The sequence below is a fragment of the Procambarus clarkii genome, chromosome 89, assembly GCF_040958095.1.
Source record: "Procambarus clarkii isolate CNS0578487 chromosome 89, FALCON_Pclarkii_2.0, whole genome shotgun sequence".
Lineage (NCBI taxonomy): Eukaryota > Metazoa > Arthropoda > Malacostraca > Decapoda > Cambaridae > Procambarus > Procambarus clarkii.
The window spans coordinates 11,220,518-11,242,596 of record NC_091238.1 but is presented as its reverse complement, the minus strand read 5'-3'; the positions used below and the strand labels follow the sequence as shown (position 1 = coordinate 11,242,596).

Below are 22,079 nucleotides of genomic sequence, written 5' to 3'. Positions count from 1 at the left end.
CTCTCAAATCCTCCCGCCACTTTGGTTTTTCATCATTTACTCTTTTAATTAACATGTCTCACTCACATTTAATACATCTATACTGTACGGTATTTAGAGTTCTTAAATTTACTCTCAGTTCTTCACTTTCCCTCTTCATTTATGTTATTTACAATAAATATACACTCTTGATTCCTTATCCACTCCTTCTTAGTCACTTCCATTGCTCTTTTGCCTGTTATTCTCCATACCAAACTATGGTGCTGGCTGGTAGCAAGCCAAGTACCTCCTGCCTGGCACAACCACTCAATTCTCTGGAATTCAGAGAATTTGATTGTAAACATGCAAAATGAGGCTTTGTCCAAGTTAAATATATTTATTTATTTTATTTATATATATACAAGAAGGTACATTGGGATTGTGAGGATAGCATACTAATTACATTCTTGTAAGCGCAGCGTTTCGAGCAGGTCCTTAATCTAAGAAAATTTTAAGTAGGTAAATACTTGCAAAAATTATAAAAATGATAAAAGTTACATAGCAAGAAAAAAAGAGAAAATTGTAGGTATATTAAAGCACATAGGTAGCTCAGATTGATTGCAATGACAGCTTGAATGGTAGTTTAACAAAAATTAATAGGCACAATACAGCATATGGCTAGCACATAAAAGAAGACAGCAATGAACACAACAATAAAGTTGTTTGGATTAAGTACATAAAGATTGGGAGATTGGGTAACACTAGATACAGAGCAAATTTAAAGCTCAGTGTAGGAAAGTACGAAGATGAAATTAGGTACTTTTTGTTTTTGTTTTTAAATGAGGCTAAAGTTTGACAGCTTTTCAATTCACTAGGGAGCGAGTTCCATAGACTAGGTCCCTTAATTTGCATAGTGTTTACACAGATTAAGTTTGACCCTGGGGATATCAGAGAGATATTTATTTCTGGTGTGGTGATAATGGGTCCTATTACATTTGTCCAGGGAGAGTTTCAGAGCATGGTTTGCATTTAAGAACAGGGTTTTGTAAATGTAGTTGACACAAGAGAATGTGTGGAGGGAGTTAATATTTAGCAAGTTAAGGGATTTAAACAAGGGAGCTGAGTGTTGTCTGAAAGCAGAGTTTGTTATTATTCTGATAGCAGATTTTTGCTGGGTGATGATGGGCTTAAGGTGGTTTGCAGTTGTAGACCCCCATGCACAGATACCATAATTAAGATAGGGATAGATTAGTGCATAATATAGTGAGAGGAGAGCAGAGTTAGGAACATAATATCTTATTTTGGAGAGTATACCAACTGTTTTAGAGACTTTCTTAGTTATGTGTTGAATGTGGGTATTGAAGTTGAGTCTCTTGTCTAGGAATAGGCCAAGAAACTTTCCATCATTTTTATTACTGATGTTAATGTTGTCTATCTGTAGCTGAATTGCATTTGATGATTTGCTTCCAATTAAGATGTAGTAGGTCTTTTCTATGTTTAGTGTTAGTTTGTTAGTTGACATCCATAAGTGGACTTTTTTTAATTCATTATTCACAATATTATTTAGTGTATGTGGGTTGGGGTCTGAATAGATGAGGGTAGTATCATCAGCAAACAATATAGGTTTAAGAATATTAGAGACATTAGGCAGATCATTGATATATATAAGAAATAGAAGAGGTCCTAAGATGCTGCCCTGTGGCACTCAAACGGTGATTGGTAGAGTGGAAGAGGTTATATCACTGATGGTTACACATTGGTGTGTATATAGTCCAGGGCAAGGCCTCGGATTCCATAATGCTGGAGTTTAAGTAAGAGGTAGTTGTGATTAACAGTATCAAAGGCTTTTCTTAGGTAAATGAAGAGTCCAATCGGAAACTCATTTTTGTCAAGGGCTGAGTAGATTACGTCAAGGAGACTAATGATTGCATCATTGGTGCTCTTTTGGGACCGGAAGCCAAACTGGCAGGGTGCTGAATATGTCGAATTTTATGAGGTAGTATTAGAGCTGTTTGTAGATAATTTTTTCAAATATTTTTGATAGAATGGGTAGATTTGATATGGGTCTATAATTGTTTATGTCCGCCGGATTGCCTTCTTTATGGACTGGCGTTACTCTTGCTTTTTTAAGGATATCAAGGATATAACAAATTAATATATATATAAATTTAAAGAAAGCACAATTAGAAATTCGAATTTGGACAAAACTAAAACCAAAAAATACCTTGACCTATTAAGATACAGTACTACCTTTCCATTTACTTCCACCATAGATGGAAACTGCCATTCTGCCTTTACTGTGGGAATATTGCCTGGGCAAAATATATGTATCATCATTAGTCAGTATCAACAAAACATCAATTTGTGATTTTTCAGTTATTGTGTGTACAGAGGCAAAATTATACTTTGCTTATTTATTTGTATTATAGTTTACATCTTGATTCATAACTCTCTCCAGCCCGTCCTCCAAACAAAGACCCAAAAGCGATTCCATGCACCCGCCAAACAACCCCCTATTTATGAATGAAAAACGGTTTACACACGACTTGCAACTGATTTCGTTCGAACACGTCCAGAACAAGTGCTTCACTGACAAATTTTGTTCGAACTACAACGCTGTAAAGACTTCACCCACGTACTACAAATACTGTACAAATAATTGCCAACAAACCCTAAACACCTAACCTAACCTATGCCTATATATGCACAATATGCTAATATAATATTAATTTATATATGAGAAAATTCCCGTTTTGAATGAACAGCATGCAAAAATTTATAAATGCATCTGTTGGGTCTTCCACTGGATGTAATGGACTTGAGTGGAGGATGGGTTGCTCTCTCACATTCAATCCTAGTTGTTGGATGGCCTTCAGAATATTATTACAAGAATTTACTCAGCCATGTTTTGAATTGTATCCTGTACATAATTTGCACTATCTGTCCTATGTAGTTGTTAGTTGAATTATATAATTATCATTGGCAGAATTGAAATTTCTGCTTTTTATAGGATAGTGTAAAATGACTAGTAACAATACAATTGTTTAAGTTCCACATTGTCTAAGTTTATCAAAATTAATCAATGCATTTGATTAAACAGAATTACAGTACTTCATTACTTATCACCAGGTAACTACATGAACAGCAGTAAACGCGGACCAGCGTATGGATTTAAACTGTCAAGTCTGGACACTTTATGTGATACCAAATCGGCAGACAAGAAGATGAGCTTGCTGCATTACATCCAAGACACTATACGTCTTAAGTTTCCTGAGCTCAATAATTTTGAATCTGATCTAAGATTTATTGAAAAGGCTGCACAGGGTGAGTCAAATTTTGATTTGCATGTTCACAGTATAAAACTTAAATTTAAAAGACCTAAATTCAAAACATGCAAATCAATATTTTTTGATTTGCATGTCATATAGCTTATAAACAATTTAGGCTATATTAGAGATCTTAAGGATCATTTAGAGAGATTGTCTAATTATTTATGTTCTTTGGTGTCATAGTAAGTAGTTTATTTTATTTGGAGAACTCGGATATGCTCTCCACTGTACTCCTTGGGGCTGAACTTCAGCACAAGACAACCTGCAAGGTTACGTATTTCTGTGGGGCTCGAACTTGTTCAATTTGGAGTACTAGTGGTCGTCTTGATGGAATCAGAGCTCTGGCTCAGGTAAGCCATTGAGGGGTCCTTGTTCAGAAATTTGATGGACAGAATCCTCAAACTGATGTCCTAAACTAGCACCTAGCATCATGGAGGCAAAAGGGAACTTATAAAATTTTATGTAATTGAAATTGAGTGTGATTATTTAAAAAGAAAAAAAAGATGCAAGATTAAGTGATTATTTTTCATATTATATACTGGTAACACTCGGTGAGAACTTTTGTAGAGATTGAAAAGGGGTAACTCCTACTTACGAGCCACTTTATCCATGAATAGTATCAGCAGCATGTAGTTAGGAGGTAAATACTTTCATTGATTTGTTGGGGTTTTGTATTTGCACTAGTTATGCTGTACTCATTCTTATTAATCTTGGTAGCATTAGGGGATTACTTTCAAACTGCAGAAATGTGCAGAAATGCCTGTAATACATTTTATGTTGGAAGGAAAATTATTTAAATATATCAAGATTTGTGTGGCGACTGGGTTACCTCATAGCTGGTCTGTGGGTTACTCTTGAGGGATCTGGCTGCACAGGTCAAATACACAGCTAGCTATGCCATTATGCCATTAAAGACAAGATGCTGTTGTGCCATACAAATTCTGGTGTTCATATGCATATGTTTAAACTAATATATAGAATTAAGAGTTAAATATAGTTGAATTAAATTACACACAGAAATCACAATAGTGTGATATATCAAACGAACAAGTCCATGAGGGCCATGATGAGGGTTCGAATCCTCATCACGGCCGTTGTGGATTTGTTCAATTGTACTATATTCTTCTGAGAATTTGTAGTAAATATTGAATATGCAGAATATTGACAAAAATTGATAACATTATTTCAGTATCCTTGGAAAATATTATTACCGACGTGAATGAATTGGAAAAGGGAATGGAACAAGCTAAGAAAGAACATGATCGTTATCGGGACATGCGGAGTGCTGAAGGGCATGCTGCAGTAGCCGTGTTGAAAGAATTCTTGTGTAACTCGGAGGATAAACTCAGAAAGGTATGCATATGAAGATTAAACTTTTTTTATAATAAATTACACATAATTAAGTACTATGTAGTTCTTATTAAATGTGTGTGTTTCACATTTTAAATAGTATCATTAGTTTTGCAATGTGTTGTATTGGTTAATAATTACCTAAGGATAGTTACAGGATGAAAGTTATGCTTGTGGTGCCATGTCTTCTCAGTGTGCTCTGTTTATCCCTTTGTTGTTTTAGGGTTATTAACATTTTTCTTTAATGAATTTCTAATACAAAAATTTGTCCATATGTACAGTAACATTAAAAATCCAGCACAAAGTGTTCCCAAAACATGTATTATTGTATGTTTGATTAAAAACAAAAAAGAGGTGCCAAGTATAACAGTGAAATATATATTGGCAGAGAAGATTGTTGGAAGGGGAAGATACAGCTGGGTGTTCATTGACCAGCACACATGAACACACTCTTCCTTATGGAAGAGGAAGGATGCTAAGAGAAACAGAGGGAAAAGTGCAGGGAATAGAAAGAAACTGGAAATGGAGTTGGGGGTTGTTGAAATGAGGAGTTCCTACGACCATAGGTGTATGGTCCTAGGACCATAGGGCTATCCATAATCCATAATTTATTTCAGTGATGCACATGTAGCTGGTAAAAAATGATCTATCTGAAACTTAACTGTCAGGTCAACTACTCAAGTCAGTGTCACTAGAGAAACTGGATAACCACAAGGCATGCCTCCCAAGAACAGAGTTCCCTCCTTCCCTATTGCATCACAAGCCTTCCATTACAAATGCTGTATTTTTTGTTTAATTAATCAGTTTCTTAAATTTGCATTTATACATTTGGTGAGTGAGCTTTCTTAATTGAAGATAATTGTTTTTCTTACAGCTAAGAGCAGAAGCCAAGACAGCCCAGACCTCATTTGCCGAGGTGTTAGAATATTATGGCGAGAGCTCCAGAAGTATGGCACCTAACACATTTTTTGCCATCTTTGTGCGGTTCTCTAAAGCTTACAAGGTATTGTATGACAGTCAAAATAGTACTTTTGAGTTACTTATGTAATTTATCTCTCGATTTAAATAAATTTATGGTAAATGAGAATGAGTCATCGTCATTCTTGTACTTGTATAGTACTTCTGTTATGTCTGTTTATATTAGTATAATGCTTTTATTTACCTAAAGTTCATGCAGCTGTCTTGTCTCTTGGTCCCTCCTTGATCTCTTGAATGTACTACATGCAAGTGCCCTTCCCTCAATTTCTTAATCTCATGAAAAAATTACCATGTTCCTTAGAAACTAGCCTCACCAGTGTGTTGCTATCCATAATTTTTCTCTTTCTTCCCATTTTATTTTATAATCAATTTTGTCATAGTTTCCAACTTTGATTAAACAAATTTGTCAGAATTTGGCAGCTTATCATTTCCACCTCAGTGTTTGCTGTTTCTGTTCCTATTTTCTTGATCAGTTAATACTTTATTTGTTAGTGTTTGCAATCAGTTTTGTCCATTGATATCCATGTGTATATTATATACTGTATATGTAATTTATTTCACAAACAGGTTGTTGAGCAAGAAAATGAACAAAGAAGAAGATTGGAGGCTGCCAGCAGAGCAGCAGCTCTCAACCAACAGAAGCAACAGCAGCAACAGGAAGAACGCCAGCAGGTGGCACGTAACAATAAAATAAATGTTCGTAAGCAACAGGTTAGTCAGTATTTTTATTGTTTGTCCAGTGTTCTCAGGTGTTCAGCTTAAATATTAAAAATATACTTTGTTTCTTGGTTAAAGAGTATTGCAACGTGTGAAGTAAAATAGGGAAAGCAAAGTATAGATGCAGAATTTGAGTAAACTGTATCCAACAGTGTTGATACATATGAATATTAAGTATAATGGAGCCCTTGTTATCTGGGAATGGATTTTCTGAGAGTAAGGACTTATTGGAAAAAAAATTATCTGGACAATATTCTTGTTCCAAATATCTGAAGGCTATTTCAGATATTTACAGCATTTCAGAGCTTTTTCATTTGTCTGTTCTCTCAAGTAAGATCCCACTTTGTCTTTGGACACAGGGTGTGCATTCAAGCTGGGTGATAATTGCAATAATTTATCTGCCATTTCACTATTCATTCTTGTAGTTCCACCTACTGTGTATTAGTGCACCATCAAACCTCAGTCTGTGTGAGTGCTATGATTCTGTAAATCTAAGTGCAGAGCAAACTTGACTTTATATCAGAAAAATGGATTCAGTTCTGGAAACATAGATTTTATATATTTGATCTACTCTTTTCAATAAAACACCTCTTCCAGGGCATTTTAAATAATTTGATACTTCAATACAACTTCTTAGAATGAAAAACTAAATAAAGTGAGAAACAATGAAAATAATTTGATAGTTATTCCCATATGGCAACTCCCCTGATTTCTGGCAAAAACTTGCAACTTCACCGGGCCACTACAGCTAAACTACAAGAGGTAGACACATTTTACTTTGGCTTTCATACATCCTGGATGCTAACTAATTAACAGTATCAGAAGAAAAAATAATTTTATCAGGACAAATTTTTTTTGGGAGGAGCACCACAGGTTTGTCATAATTAAATGGTGAGCAGTGCAGGGGTTAACGTAATATAATGTTATAATGCTTTATTAAACATACAGTATTGCAGTGTAAAAAATGTGATTCTACTTATTAGCAAACTTAGCAATATCCAGAGCAGTTGTTGAGAACTAAATTAAAATCTTAACAGTTAATGAGAGGGCTAAATTGTGTAATATAAACTTGTAATTTGTGTTCTATATGTACAGTATATAGTAAAAATGTATTTAGTAGAATAATTTTGTTTGAATATATATGGGCTAACAGGTTGCAATTATGTTTTTTCCCCTGTGCCTTTTAATGTATATAATGTTTGGAATTCATAATAATTGCAATTTTATAGCAGTTTTATCATTAGATATAACTTTCTTTAGTGTATATGTATGTTAATAACCTGATTTTCTCATTTTTGCTCTTCCATCATCAGGGATATGGAGGCGAGGTAATTGTTATAATTCATAGTATATGTTTGTTTTAATATAACTAACACTGATTATGTTGTGTGTATTAGTAATATTTCTATGTGCTTTAATGTGATATGATCAGAAACTAAAACATTTAGGAAAGCCAGATATCAATGCCTTGTATATAATATATGTTCTGTGTATACTGTATGTGTGTATATATAATATATTATAAATGTAAATGTGGTTGATCGAATTTCTGAAGGTTGGGATTTGCTGTAATTGAACTCAAAAATTATATTGAAGATTTTATCAGTTGAATTGGCTGTATAGTTCATATGTTACTATTAAAAAATGAGCTACGTGATAAGGCTGTATTAATGGAATTCAAAATGTATAGGAGTTTACTGATTATATCACATTCACGCACACAATTTGTGTTTGATACTGACAATGCTGTATTTAGCAAAGTTCACAAAGGGTAGAAAGTGTTGATATTAAAAAAAAGATGCGTATCGGAAGACATTATCTTCAAATTTAAATTTGGTTCCTATGTATTGTAGTTACAGTAATTTAATACTGATCTTAGTTTTGTACCCTTTTGGAACGTGCATTAGGTTGCTTCTTGGTGAAAGATATTATGAAGTTGTGGACATGGTACTTTGCAAAAAAAAAAAAAGAAATAGATTTTTCTTCTAATGATCCACTTTTTCCTTTTTTTTTTCTTTTTTTTAGTACAGTATTCATTACTTTACTTACACAGTAAAATGAAATAATCCATTGTGAATGGATATTTAAGATACATGCATCCAGTATTAGTTTTGCTAAACAGGACTCTTTTTAAACAACTTATACATACTTTTACAGTACTGTACATGTATGCTGAAATTGCTTCCAATTCTAATAATAATACAGTAATTCATTAACTAATATTCTTGTTGAAATACACAGAAAACTAAAAAACTTGAACATCTTGTTAGAATTTTTTTAAGTAAACTAAAATTTTTGTAAGTCTTAAGATATATACAGTATTTACCCTCTAATTATTAGCTTGCATGACTTTGGCTTCTGTATATAACAAGAGATTGTTATAGTAATTCTACATTAATATATCTTAAACTGTTTAATATTTTCAAAATATTAAGTTCTATATAAGTTTTATGTTAAGTTTGGTTTCGGTATTTCCCAGATATTTTAGTACTGTACTATTTACTGTATATTTATCATTAAAACATGACAAAATCACTGTACAGTAGACAGTATTTAATGGTCTTTGATGCAGTGTTTGTTACCTGGATGTGGAGAGGCTCTGTTTTTGCTTATCTTTGTGTGAAATTGATTCTTTCTTAAATGACAAAACCATGTTGTTGTGGTTTACAAGAATGTGCACTATGAGATGGAGACCATTTTATTCCATTAGAACTTTTACCATAAGCTTGCATGTGTTGAGAGGTTAAACTGATTTGTCTGGAGTTTTATTTTTCACTATTGCTTTTTTGTAAAGTTAAGAGGTAAAAATAATTCTGTTTACAATCTTGAAGGACTTATTCTTGGTCTATGACTTTCTTTTAATAATAAGTTTCACTGGTAAACACAGTTCATCAGCTAGCTCCATTACCATTTTGAACTAAATTCCATCCACACCTGAATCATTAGTCCTTTAATTTGTCAATGTTCTTCCTGATTATCTCACATGTGATAAGGGTATCTGTTAACTTGTTCTATTCTTGTACTTGAAATATGTGAATTTGTATACAGTATATGGATACACATAATTCATACACACAAGTCACACATACACACAGTGGATACACACAAGTCATAATTGTTAGGTATGACTGGTGAAATGTGCTACTTTTCAGTGTCTCTCTCAGGTGTGTATCTTTAACACACAAGTTCATTATGACAAGTTTGCAATTGCCTGACACAGAATTATGATTATATTTTAAAGGAAACTTAGCTTTGTTGTATATTTAGAATGTTATTGAGTAATCATGATGAATCATATAGAACATACAGGATAACTTCCAAAGAGCAGGTACTGAACCATTAGAATATTAAGGTTGACTGCCACATACTATGCAAGTGTATGTAAAGCATTTGCAGTAACATAGTCAAACATGTGTGTATAATGCACTTAAACCAGTAGATAACTTTAGATGCCATTTTAATAGAATTAGCCAGAGCAAGCTCAAGATTATCATTCTTCACTGTATGATGCCTTCTTAGCATGGAATCTAGAGATGTCATATTCTTAAAAAGGACACCAAAGAGGTATGAAATTCAATCCTGTTGCCAAACCTCATAAAATTCTATTTGACTAGAGAAATCAAAGCATCTCTTTTTAATCAACAAAGAATCATCTCTTGTTTTCCTTACAGAATACTTTAACTGTAAATGATGTCATATTAAATACAGTAGATAATTTTTTCAGGCCTCATGTCATCCTGTATTCCAAGTTATCCATATACATACTTTGTGATTATCTTGCAACTTATGGTATATATCTTCCTTCCCCGCTTGTTGCAGCGTGCATTATTACACAAGAGTAGTGTAATTGCTGGTTACCTGGAGCATTGTTATTGCATGTGTGGCTCTTCTTACCCATAGTATTCTCCCCAGTGTGCTGGCAATATCTTCCTGTTATCACCCTTTCACCCGCCTCGGCTTGCACTCTCCCATCTTTGCTGATGTGCTTCTTCCCCAGGTACTTAAAATGCATCTCACATTATTTGTTCTCTACATTGATATATTGGATTATTGATGGAAAGGTTAGGCCTTGTACAAGATAGTTTTCAAGAGAAAACTTTTCATACAAAGGAATCTATTCTTTTGGGATGACAATTGCTTCTTGATTCATTCTTTTGTCAGTTAAACTATGTTTTTGTTATTCAAAAGAAGTACCTTTTTCATCTTAAAAGTTTGTATAGTGTGTGTGGAAATTTGTTGAATTGACATTATTTAATTTAGGAAAAATGAGTAGTTCAAAAAAAGTATCTCTAACCATGAGCAATGGAGAGGTACCTTTTCTAAAGCATTTGGTCAAATTGCTAGTAAAGTATTTGTCAGCAGCCTCAGTGCACACAAGTCGTGCAAGTTTTCTTCCATTATTGTTTTCCATTGCTGTAATATTTTTCAACAATATGACTAATTCTATTAATTTGTAAACACAATAATAACAGTATGCTTTTTGCATCACTAATATTTCCGAGAGTAAGCTTAATCCTTTCAATGACCAAATAAAGACATATCCTCTTGAATATTTCCAAACATTTCATTCTTCAAACATTTCTGCATTTAAAAGTGAGCAAATTTGGCCAACACTTAATAATTATTAATCCATTAACAGGCAAAGCCTATTGCATATAGACAAAGTAATTTCTTCTTTGTGGTGGTAGGGGAGAGGTGTGTGCATTAAACATCATTACTGTGATTCACTGTTTATGAATAGCATTACAAGTACCCATAGATTGCAGCACTAGCAAACAGGACAACAGTTTACTCTCAAAAGTATATGCTGTAATTCTAACTTATTTTTAAATAAAAACAATCGGCATAATGTTTTGATAATCGCTCTTAATGGGCACCTCTAGTTCCTATGGTTGAAAAGCTATCCCATTAGTTGCTTCTGAAGGCAACTTTTGCTACATTCAAAGGACTTGATTATGCATTCAGGCAGAACAACATTGTCACTGATAATAGAGAATGCTCCTTGTAGGGTCATTAAGATGCTAGGGAGTTACCAAAGAATACTCAATCAAGCCCTAAGGACTAGTAGACTGTCCATAAAAACTATAAGCCCATTTACTGAAAAAAACTACTAGAGCAATGTCGCTTGAGCTCATTTCCACATACTATTAAATATCTTTTTAATAATGTTGCATGTCAAGAAATGACTTGGATTTTGTGGTACTTGTGAACACTAGCAGCTCTGTATTGTAAACGGTTCCTAACATACAGAGGAGTGTAAAATCTCTTGGTCTTCTGACCTTACTTCTTCTGAGAGGGTACACTTAGCTATTGGGCCTTGTATAACTGTCCATGATCTGTGTGACCACTATTAATCAATATTTTTAACTGCATGATTAACCAATAGATATAACTTTTCAGTTAATTCTATCAGTATTCTTAACCTTCACTCTTATTCCTGCTTTCTGAAACTTGACTCTTTGCTAACACTACTGCTAGTTCTTTTAATGGAAAGATAACAAAAAGGCTTAAATCAAAATGGCACTAGAAGTGGCACCATTAATGATGACTTATTAAGGATAACAACGTACTGTAGGTCTTAGTCAGAAAATAGTGTAGTGACATGTGTGACAAAGAAAAGAAGGCTGTTTAGGTCAAAAAGATCTGAGCAAGTGGGCTGGGATGATCTGGATCCAAGAGAATATTATATCAAATACAGTAAAAGCAAAAAGTTTATTATATCAGATATACAAGAACATTTACAGTAACTGAAAAGTATAATGAATGTACCAGAAAAGCAATAGGTATATATATATCACCGATGGAGTTTAAGGGAGGGCAAAGAGTACAGTTGAATACATTAATGCTTGAAGTTTACATATATCCACTTCATTTAAGTTAATGGTTAAATTTTATTCTTGATTTTACCCTTCATTTAGATAGCATCAACCTGTTGGGTAAAAAAAACAATCGTACCCATATTTGTTAAGTAAACTCTTAGTGAATATTGGTTAAGTTTGGACAGCTTTCGTAGGCCTTGGCATCCTTAGTATTTTTTGGTCAAGCTGTAATATATATCTGATCCCTCAAATACAAATTCTACAATAGCTACAACTGCCATTTTGTGAAGTTTCTAATTATGAATCATATTTATATATCTTTTTATCAACATTGTTAGTTGCTTAGGAGGTTGCTGCATCTCTATAATGAATGTTGTGTGTGACTCCTTCCTCTGAATATAGGGGCGTTATGGCATGGACTTAAAGGTTGTTTTGTCTGACTTACTCTCAAGTTCTTCATTCCAGTATTCCTCCTCTTGTCGCAAAGTTGCTTCATTCTTTCAATTTCTTTTCCATAGATATTTTCATGGGTTAAAAATAACACTTGTTTTATAACTTATACTTAGTTATTGTTTCATTGAGGAGGTTTGAATAACTTTTGTGTCATTTTAATCCCTCGGTCATCCTTCAAGAAGTTGGTAAATAGTTACCTAATATGAGAAACCCACTAGTGTGGTCATGCTAGATCTGATGATTGATTGATTAATAATGTTAATAAAGAGATGCATTTTAAAAGTAACTAACTTGTACAGATAATGATTTATTGATGTTATCTCATTTTAATATTGAGTATACAATTCTTCATAAGGAGTCGCTTGTTCTTAAGTTGTCACTTGGGATGAAATTATCCCGATACTTGGTGAGGTAATCCTGATAAGATGTTTATGGATTTTGTTATAAATGCTCACTATTGGCCGTGTTCTGCAATTTTTCTGGGAGGAGCCCCGTCGGCTCCCCGAAGCTATACCAGGCTGATATGCTAATGTCAGACTTTGGCATCAGTCATGTGTATGGAGTTCTTAGGGCCTATCGAGGACCACAGCCAGACCCTGGCCCCCTCAGAGAGGCAAGGGGAGCAATGGCCTATAGAAACCCCCGTGTGGTTGGAAACATTCTGTGTCTGCCATCGACCGGGTCAAGCATCCAGAAAGGTTAGCGTCCCAAAACAAACCCCTATTTTGGTTAAAATTGCTACCAAAACCCGAACTAGTGGATAGAAATTCCCCTACAGAAAACAACTAAACGAGTATGACGTCACACGTCACCTCGCCGCTATCTGCACAGCCACCCCCCCCTCTCCCCAAGAGGGGGAAGGGGGAGATCCAGACCTTTCACGCTCCCCCGGAAGCCCCGAGGCTGCCCTGTTTTGGTTGGTGGTCTTGTCGTTCCTCCCTCCCTGCATCCGGGTCCTTGCCGTCTGTGGGTTCGGGGTCAGGGCGGGGTTTTGAGACTTGGTTGGTCTCGAGGAATTCCCCTTCTGGGGTAGCAACGGGGGCATTCGAGCCTGTTCCTCTAGCCGTGTTGTATGAGTCTGCCAGTGGGCTCCCTTCCTTGGTGATTTTCATGACTGCCCCTGTTTTTTCTTGAGGCTGGGGCTTTGTGGGGACAGCTATGCCCCGGGGCCTGATGTGTGGGTTCCCGGGGCTGGGATGGGACTGACATGGGGGAGGCCTCTGGCCCTGTTGGACCCCGCTGGGTTTCTACCCTCTGGGCAGGGTTTGCGGTTACGCTGAGTGGGTTTTTTCCTTCCCCACTCTCTGCACGAGTTGTTGAGCGTCGGCCCCACCCCGGGCTTGGTTCCTTGTCCATTAAGCCCGTTGATTCCGTCCTGTTGGTGGGTGCTCTTCTCACCTGTCAATTCCTCTGGGAATGTGGTGACATTCTGCTGCGGTTTTGATACTGCGGCTGCGTGTTGGAGTGTGGTCGTGGCATTTTGTTCGGCCCTTCCGTGCTTCTTTCTGGGGTCTTTCTTGTTTGGGTTCTTTGTTCCCATGATTTTTCTGGATCCCTCATTCCTTGCTGGTCTTGCTGTACTGGGCTTAGCTTTTCCATGTTCATTGAATTCTCTGTACTACCCTCATTGTTCTCACCTAGTTGTGCTTGCTGGGGATGAGCTTTGGCTCTTCGTCTCAAGCCTCGCCCTTCATTCGATTTCTGTACAGGTACCGGAGCCTACTGGGTTCTCTTATCTGCACTTGACGCTGGGTGTGGGGTTGGCCTCTGCCACATCCCTTCCTCATGCATTCCTATTGTCTCCTGCTCTGACACTGGTATGCTTCTTCTATCTTTTATACGGCACATTTGGGCATTCAGTTCGCCTTGTTGCCCCCGTTACGTGTTCCCCATGTGTTCCTTGGCTTGTATTTCTCTACCCCTGTCGATTCCTCCGAGGTTTTGCTTGTGGTGGTCGTGTCCCCCTCTGGATCTTCGGTCTCCTGGGAGCATGTGGGACATGTCCAGTGGCTTTTGGTGTTGGTCCTGTCCCTTTGTTTCCATTTGCTGCCTGCCTTCTTCGTTCCTCAGCTTCCTTTTGTCCTCCACGTTGTGTGTTTTGTTTGTGCCTTATTGGCTCCTGTTGCCGGGTTTCGATTCTGGTTACTGGCTTTCCCGGCCTGTTGGCATTTTCAGAGTCTCGCGGTGTCCCTTCTCTGGAGTCTGTCGGGGTCTTGGTTTCCACCCACCTGGCGGCTCGCTGGTATTGGGACGTTTTTCGGTACGGTAGAGGTTCCATCTCCTTTGCTGGCTCGAGTTTCCGGCTCTGCCTCGAGTCTTGCCTTCTGTTGGTGGTCAGGTGGCTTCGTTGCTGGTGTCCCACCTGCGTGCTTCTTCTTGGCGGCATTGTGGGGTATTTTGGTGGTACTTCCTTTTTTCCTTCTATCCCTTCCTCGGTGGCGATGTGTTGTTGGCGTGGTCTTGTCTTTCTCTTATGTGGGTTCAGGGCCGTCATTTTGCCACATACTATCGCCTCGTTTCATTCGGCGCTGGCGGAGCTGCTTCCGCTTGCGTTCAGTGTTGATGTTACTTCTGCGCCGTTCCGCATGCTGCTTCGAGCGTTGATTCGCCTCCGGCCTGCTCATGCGCCATCTGAGCCGTACTGGTCGTGAGACTGGGTGCTCTATTTTTTTTCTTCTCCTCGGTTCTTGTGGCCCCTTCGGTTCCGGTTGGTGTCTCGGGGGGGGGGGGGGGGGGGCTCATTTTTTCTGTTGGCCTCGGGGGGTGTTCGGGTTGGTGTGCTTCGTGCTCTCCTCCGGTGCTGGGGTTTCTGCTCCTTTGGTCGGGGCAATCGTTTTGTGCCTCTGCAGCCTTCTCCTTCTTTTCTGGCGTTGAATGTGATTAATGCTTTCCGGAGGGGTCTCTGGGTTGTTGATGCCTTGTTGATTTGGCCGGGGGTGCTTCAGGTTTTGTGGCCAGTTGCGGCTCTCCGCCGTTTTTGACGCGCCATGGCTTCTGTGTCTGTGGACGCGCTTAGGGTTGATCCGGTTTCCCTTCTTCCCTGTTTGCAGGTGTGGGTCTCCCAGATCGTCTGCAGGATTATTGAGGCTGGCTGGCCTGCGGCCTCTCCCCGTGCCCATGGCGTTCGCAAGTTCGCGGCTCTTGCTGCCGTTCCTTGGGACTGTGTCTTGGGCGGACATTCGGGCGTGGGGATTTTGGCAGTCAAACTGGGTCCTGGCTGTTCGTTGCCTTGTTCACGTCCTTAGGAGTGGTCGGGCCTGTGTCACTTTGGGTTGGCAGTTGCAGCCGGTTGTCTCGCTTCGTGTTGAGGTGTGAGTGGTGGCTGCCTCCCATATATGTTCCTTAGACCTTCCTCTGTGGGTAGTTAGCTCTGGGGAACTGACGGGTCTCTCCCCAGAAAACCAGCGTTGAATATAATGAAACGCCATTTTCTGGGTGAGACCCGGAGGCTCCACGGCAACCCTCCCTCCCTCCGGTCAGTGGTTTTCGCATGTTTTGACTGATCGGGGGGAGGCTGCGCAGACAGCAGCGTGGTGACGTGTGATGTCATACTGTTTTGCTTGTTTTCTGTGGGGGAGTTCTATCCACTAGTTTGGCTTTTGGTAGCAATTTTAACCAGAATAGGGGTTTGTTTTGGGATGCTTACCTTTCTGGATGCTTGACCCGGTTGATGGCAGACATAGAATGCTTCCAACCACACGGGGGTTTCTATAGGCCATTGCTCCCCTTGCCTCTGTGAGGGGACCAGGTTCTAGCCATGGTCCCCGGTTGGCCCTAAGAACTCCATACATATGACTGATGCCAAAGTCTGACATCAGCATATCAACCTGGTATAGCTCCAGGGAGCCTCCGGGTCTCGCCCAGAAAATGGCGTTTCATTACATTCAACGCTGGTTTTTTTTTAATGTATGTGAATATTACATGACTATTTTTGATTGGAGATACATTTATTAAGCCACCACAGTTAGCTTGCTTCAAAACAAATGATAAGTACTAACATGATAAAGTTAGTAAATTGTATACAATTTGTAATGAAGAGCTAGTCAGATTAGAAGCAATTACAAATACAGTACTGTATTGACATAGACTGGTACTGACAAAATTTGTAGATATTAGGCATAAAGAATATTACAAGTTAGGTGTGGGGAATAATAAGCATATTCTTGTGTGAGCTGCACCATTTCACATGTGACATTTGATTGGGAGGTTAATTTAATATTTTATTTACTAAATACTGTTTATTTGAAATGTAAACTGGATGGTTATGTATTTCTGCAAGTGTTTTCAGTAATATGAATTACCTAGTATTTTGTTGCAGTACAAACTTTAATAAATCTAAATTTATTTCTGGATATATATATATAAATATAAAATAACCATGTGAAAAATAGAGAATGCTTAACGCGTTTTCGGCTAATTCGCCTTCATCAGAGCAAAGTAGAATGAAGAGCTTTGTGATCTTCATTCTTCTTTAGTAATCAATTTTTCATTAAATTTTTGTGATCATTGTTGCATATATATATATAGCTGGTTTTGATTTCTATGTAATCACATGCAGTATGTTATGCAGTTCTAACTTTTTCATTATTTTAGGAGGCAATAATGAGCGAGATGAAAGCTCGCGGCGTGGTTGCTGACAAGAGGCTTCTCTCGCAAGAGGATGTTTATCATGGAGCATTGGAAGATATCCTAATTGGGCTTAAAAATGAACCATATCGGCGTGCTGATGCTGTTCGCAGAAGTCAACGCAAGAGAAATGAAAATGTCAGGCTGTCTCGCACCCTTGATGAAATGGAGTTTTAAGTACAGTATTGTGGTTAAACTGCACAAACTTTGTCAGTTAATAATTTGTACTTTTTCCTTGTTAAATAAAACTGCTGTGGCTGCTGATATCAGTCATACTTATGTAGTAAAGAACATGGGGTGACCTTTACTTTGACTGATCATACTCCAGTGCAATAATGTGTGAATGTAAGCAAAATTGACATACATATTGCAATGTGTGGGTTATTCCCTATGAACCCTGAACCAAATACTTGTATATAAAAACTTTGTATAAAACAAGATTTAAGTACTGCTAATCCAGTTTTAATAGTTAGGTATACTTTTTGGACATTTTGCAAGCTATCATATTATTTTCAGGTCTTAGAACTCAAAACTTTAGAAACGATAAGTTTTAAGCATTACATATGTATGCACCTTCTCATTAGATATATCTAGCATTCCATCTTCACGAACTGCTGTATAATGCACGTTGTTTCTTATACCTTATGTATTATACAGTGATTAAACAATTGTTACCACTGAAGGTAGTCGACTTCATTGCCATTAGTCTTTGAATGGCTTTCCATCTGCTAATTACTTGCTACTCTTATTCATTTGGTAGCCACAATATTATATTGTAGCTATATTTTATCCAATTCAGTCACAGAAAACACATGCAGCCTACAAAGGGGTAACTTTTTTAATCATCTTTTAATCATATTTAGAGGTAGAGTAGAATAATTTGCAGAAAAGCACAAGGGACAATCAGAAGGTATTTTTTTTTTTAATATTTCTGCCAAAATATCGACAGTTGCAATGTAAAAATTTGTCAATGAATTGTGGCCAGTAGGTATTCCGATAAATAATGGAACTTAAAATTTTGTTTGTATTTTATTATGAAAGATTGTTTTTATACTAGTAGGTAAGTAAAGAGAAAATATGTACTGCATTTGAAAAGTATCTGGAGCCTGTCGGCCGAGTGGACAGCACACTGGACTTGTGATCCTGTGGTCCTGGGTTTGATCCCAGGTGCCGGCGAGAAACAATGGGCAGAGTTTCTTTCACCCTATGCCCCTGTTACCTAGCAGTAAAATAGGTACCTAGGTGTTAGTCAGCTGTCATGGACTGCTTCCTGGGGGTGGAGGCCTGGTCGAGGACCGGGCCGCGGGGACACTAAAAAGCCCCGAAATCATCTCAAGATAACCTCAAGATATACCCACAATTTAAACATTTATGGTTGAAAACTGGTACTGAATACTTCAGTTGTTTTCATAGTAATAAAAAGCTATTTCAGATTTGTTATTTAGATGTAGTAATATCAGTAATGTATATTTATTTCTAATATTCCACAATCTGGTATTAAGACTGTTTTACATGAATGAACAGGTGCATTAAGTGCATACAATGCATTCTTCCTAATTAAGAACATTATAGTAATTAACTAGTATGGGCTCATATCCCTGACACACCATTCAGTTATTAGATTCCAATAATAATTTTTTTACTACATTAAATAAATGCAATTAAGTCATATTCAATCAAGTATTTATGATCTGCTTCAGTTCATAAATATACCTGTACATTTGATAATGTATTCATCATTAGTTAAGAGCATAACTTTAAAAAATTCTCATGTTTATAATTCTTATTTTCAACCAAGCATTTTTTTATCATCACTTGTTTCTAAAATGTGTATTTCATTACAGCAGTTACATTTGTAGAATACCCTATATTCAGCAGACTTTTACTTAGTTCTGTGTGTGTGTGTGTGTGTGTGTGTGTGTGTGTGTGTGTTTGCCATTCATGTTCTCATTCATATGAGTTGATGAAGTCAAATTTACTTCACCATAGACATGTGTAAATCTGGAATTTAATGAAATTTTGCCATACAATTCTTATTGAAGTGTTGTTTATCTTTAGTGTATTTATGTATGGAAAGAATTCAAAAGTTTGCTTTACTAAATGTGATAGAAGTATCGCTTACTTTTTGGTGTATATAACAGTATGCATTTCTTTGTGTATTTTGATACTCATTTTTGTACATACAGATTTCCTATTGCTGGGCATTATTGTTAGAATGTATGAGCCTACAGTTATGTTTGCTTAAAAAAAAAATATTAATTAATAATGTTTGAAATCACTTACTGATCACAATCTGAAACAAATTTGCAGAACACCCAAATAGAAAATATGTAAATTTTCTATCATCTCTTGTCCTAAAAGTTAACCCTGTGCTTTTCCTGTCCAGTCACTCTGTGCCTTTTGATAATTGCCTATTGCATTAGGTGTATGATAAATATTCCAAAGCCTCTTTATAAAAATAGACTTTCAGTGTACTTTAATATCATCAGTTGATGGAGAAGATTAGGAATACCGTAATTATTAATGTTACAATCTATAATCAGAAAGGTCATGATTAATGTTACAATCTATACAAGAAAGGTCATGATTGTCTTTCTCCTTGTGCTGAAGTGGGTTATGCAGTTGGTTTTCTGAATGTGATGTCTGTAGCAAGCGCTCTTCTATAGTCTAGTCTGGATTGTAAAAATACTTTCACTTAACCCATATATTGTCAAGTGTTGTAGATGATTCCTAAGCTTCCTAATAAGGCCTTATATTTTAAGAATGTAAATAATTGTACATATATTTGTAAATTAAGAGTTTAAGATTCTTAGAAATACTCATTGTATATATATTTCAAAAACTTTATAAACTTTATAGTGTTTTATACATTTTGAAGGAGTTATAATATTATAGTACAGTGATGCATACTATGATAGTTTTATATATAATGAATGAATGAAATGTATGACATGCAGTACAGAAAATTTATATATTAGAATGAATGTAGTGCATGGCATGCAGTACAGTAAATTTATATATTAGAATGAATGTAGTGCATGGCATGCAGTACACCGTTTTCTAAACCCCAGGGTTGACAGGTCTGACTGCTTAACTTGGATGCTTGTATCTGATGTACACAGACAGAATAAGGAATAACAGCAGTGACTGGCACTTTTTTATGAATTTATTTCTTGTTAAACACATCAATAAAAGGATGAAGATTTGTGAAGTTGTTATTACACCCATAACCAATGGTTTGCTATACCATTCTCCAGGCTTGATGCATTTTGATCAAGTAATTGCTTGCAGGCGATGAGTCACAATAACGTGGCTAAAGTATGTTGACCAGACCACACACTAGAAGGTTAAGGGACAACAACGTTTCGGTCCGTCCTGGACCATTCTTAAGTCGATTGTGATGAAGTAGAGACAGGCAATAAATAGGCAAGAGAGAGCTGAGGAGCAAAGTAAGGTGTAGTAGAGGGGATAGTAGTAATAATAAGAACTGCAGAGGGCCTATTTGCCCATACGAGGCAACTCCTATTATAACCACCGAATGAGGAGGAGATACTGTAGTAATAGGAAAAAGAAGAGGATAGCAAGGAAGCGTAGAAGACAATGAACAGAAAAAGGGAGAAGAGAGAGAAAGAAAGATAAATAGAAGAGGTAAGCTTATGTTAGCTCACGTTTGTTAGAAAGATTAGAGCATTTGAGTATATACTGTGAAAGGGAAGAGTCCACAGCAACAAAGCCAGGACTCGAGTTCATGTTTGGTACATTGTGTATTAGAGCCGATTCAACAAGACGGAGTATGTGTAGAGTAGAGGCAGGAAAGATTATTTTGGAGGAAGACCCTTAACCTTCTAGTGTGTGGTCTGGTCAACAAGTAATTGCTTTTCAGAGAGAGAGATAATGGGGGGAAGAGGAAGACTAAAGATGAGACTTTTCACACAGTTCTCCATCTTGTTAAAAATTCTGATGAATGATGGGACAGGCTATCCATGAGGGGTGCATACCCAAGATTGGAGCAAACTTGTGCTTCAAATTCTCATATGAAGCACAACTTTGCTCCTGTTTTGGGTATGAATTTCTGGGATAGTCTGCACCACTATCATTTGTCCCCCCTCCCCGTCCGGCCCATTGTTGCCATGAGGGGGCTTGGTGGGCAGCTGCCAGGGTGTGATGCTTCATGGGACAGTCCTCTGTCCTTTTGTGGCCTTATGCTCCTGCTACTGTCCTCACAAATTATGCTGGACAACTTTTCCTTTTCCTTATGTTTTGTTTTTCTCCTCATCTTTTTTCAAATTGTCATTTCCCGCCGACCTTTTGCCTGTTTTGATCATTCTTTTGGCTTTCTTTTGTTTTGAAGCCCGGGTGTTTGAGGAGGCATACTCTTGCACCCGTTGAACTGTAGTACCCAACGTCTCTAGCGAGGGGACTCTTTTTATTGTCAATCCTCCTTTTGTCACTGAACCTGATTGAGGGACTGACGGTTCTTAAGGTGGTGTTTGTGGGGCGTAATACTCTCAACACACCCCTGGGGAAGGGGGGTGCCGGCAAGAACAGCTTTAAGTCTCTTGTTGGGTGTCCTGCTTCTAACTGTGGCTCCGTGGTGGGTGTGGGGGCACATTCGTGAACGAGTCTTACCTCATTTTCATGTCGATAAATACCGTTCCTCCTATGACTTCAGGCTCGTGGGGTGGGCGACCAAGCCCCCGAGTCAGACTGTGTTGGAAGACCGGGCTCTGTAGCCCCCGCTACATTGGGCCCAGACCTAACTCCTCCTTTGACCCTCCTGATTACTCCCCTCAGCTCCCCTCCCTCCTCTGTGGTTGGGTCGAGCCATACGCCCCCAGCGGTGACCACC

The 22,079-nt window shown here is 37.5% G+C and overlaps 1 protein-coding gene across 3 annotated transcripts in view; it reads left to right on the top strand.

Moving 5' to 3' along the window:
* Frl (formin-like protein) overlaps positions 1-20,435 on the top strand; it is a 123,599-nt gene extending 103,164 nt beyond the window's left edge. Inside the window, exons 17-22 of one of the 3 annotated variants that reach the window (XM_045767086.2) lie at positions 3,088-3,282; positions 4,477-4,640; positions 5,512-5,640; positions 6,183-6,326; positions 10,245-10,329; positions 17,198-20,435. In XM_045767086.2, the coding sequence (XP_045623042.1) occupies positions 3,088-3,282; positions 4,477-4,640; positions 5,512-5,640; positions 6,183-6,326; positions 10,245-10,313 (701 nt within the window). In that variant the 3' untranslated portion in view covers positions 10,314-10,329; positions 17,198-20,435. Of the gene's footprint in view, positions 1-3,087; positions 3,283-4,476; positions 4,641-5,511; positions 5,641-6,182; positions 6,327-10,151; positions 10,330-17,197 lie in introns of those variants that run through there. The other 2 variants (XM_045767082.2, XM_045767085.2) reach the window with 2 other exon arrangements.
* The last annotated feature ends 1,644 nt before the right edge of the window (positions 20,436-22,079 follow it).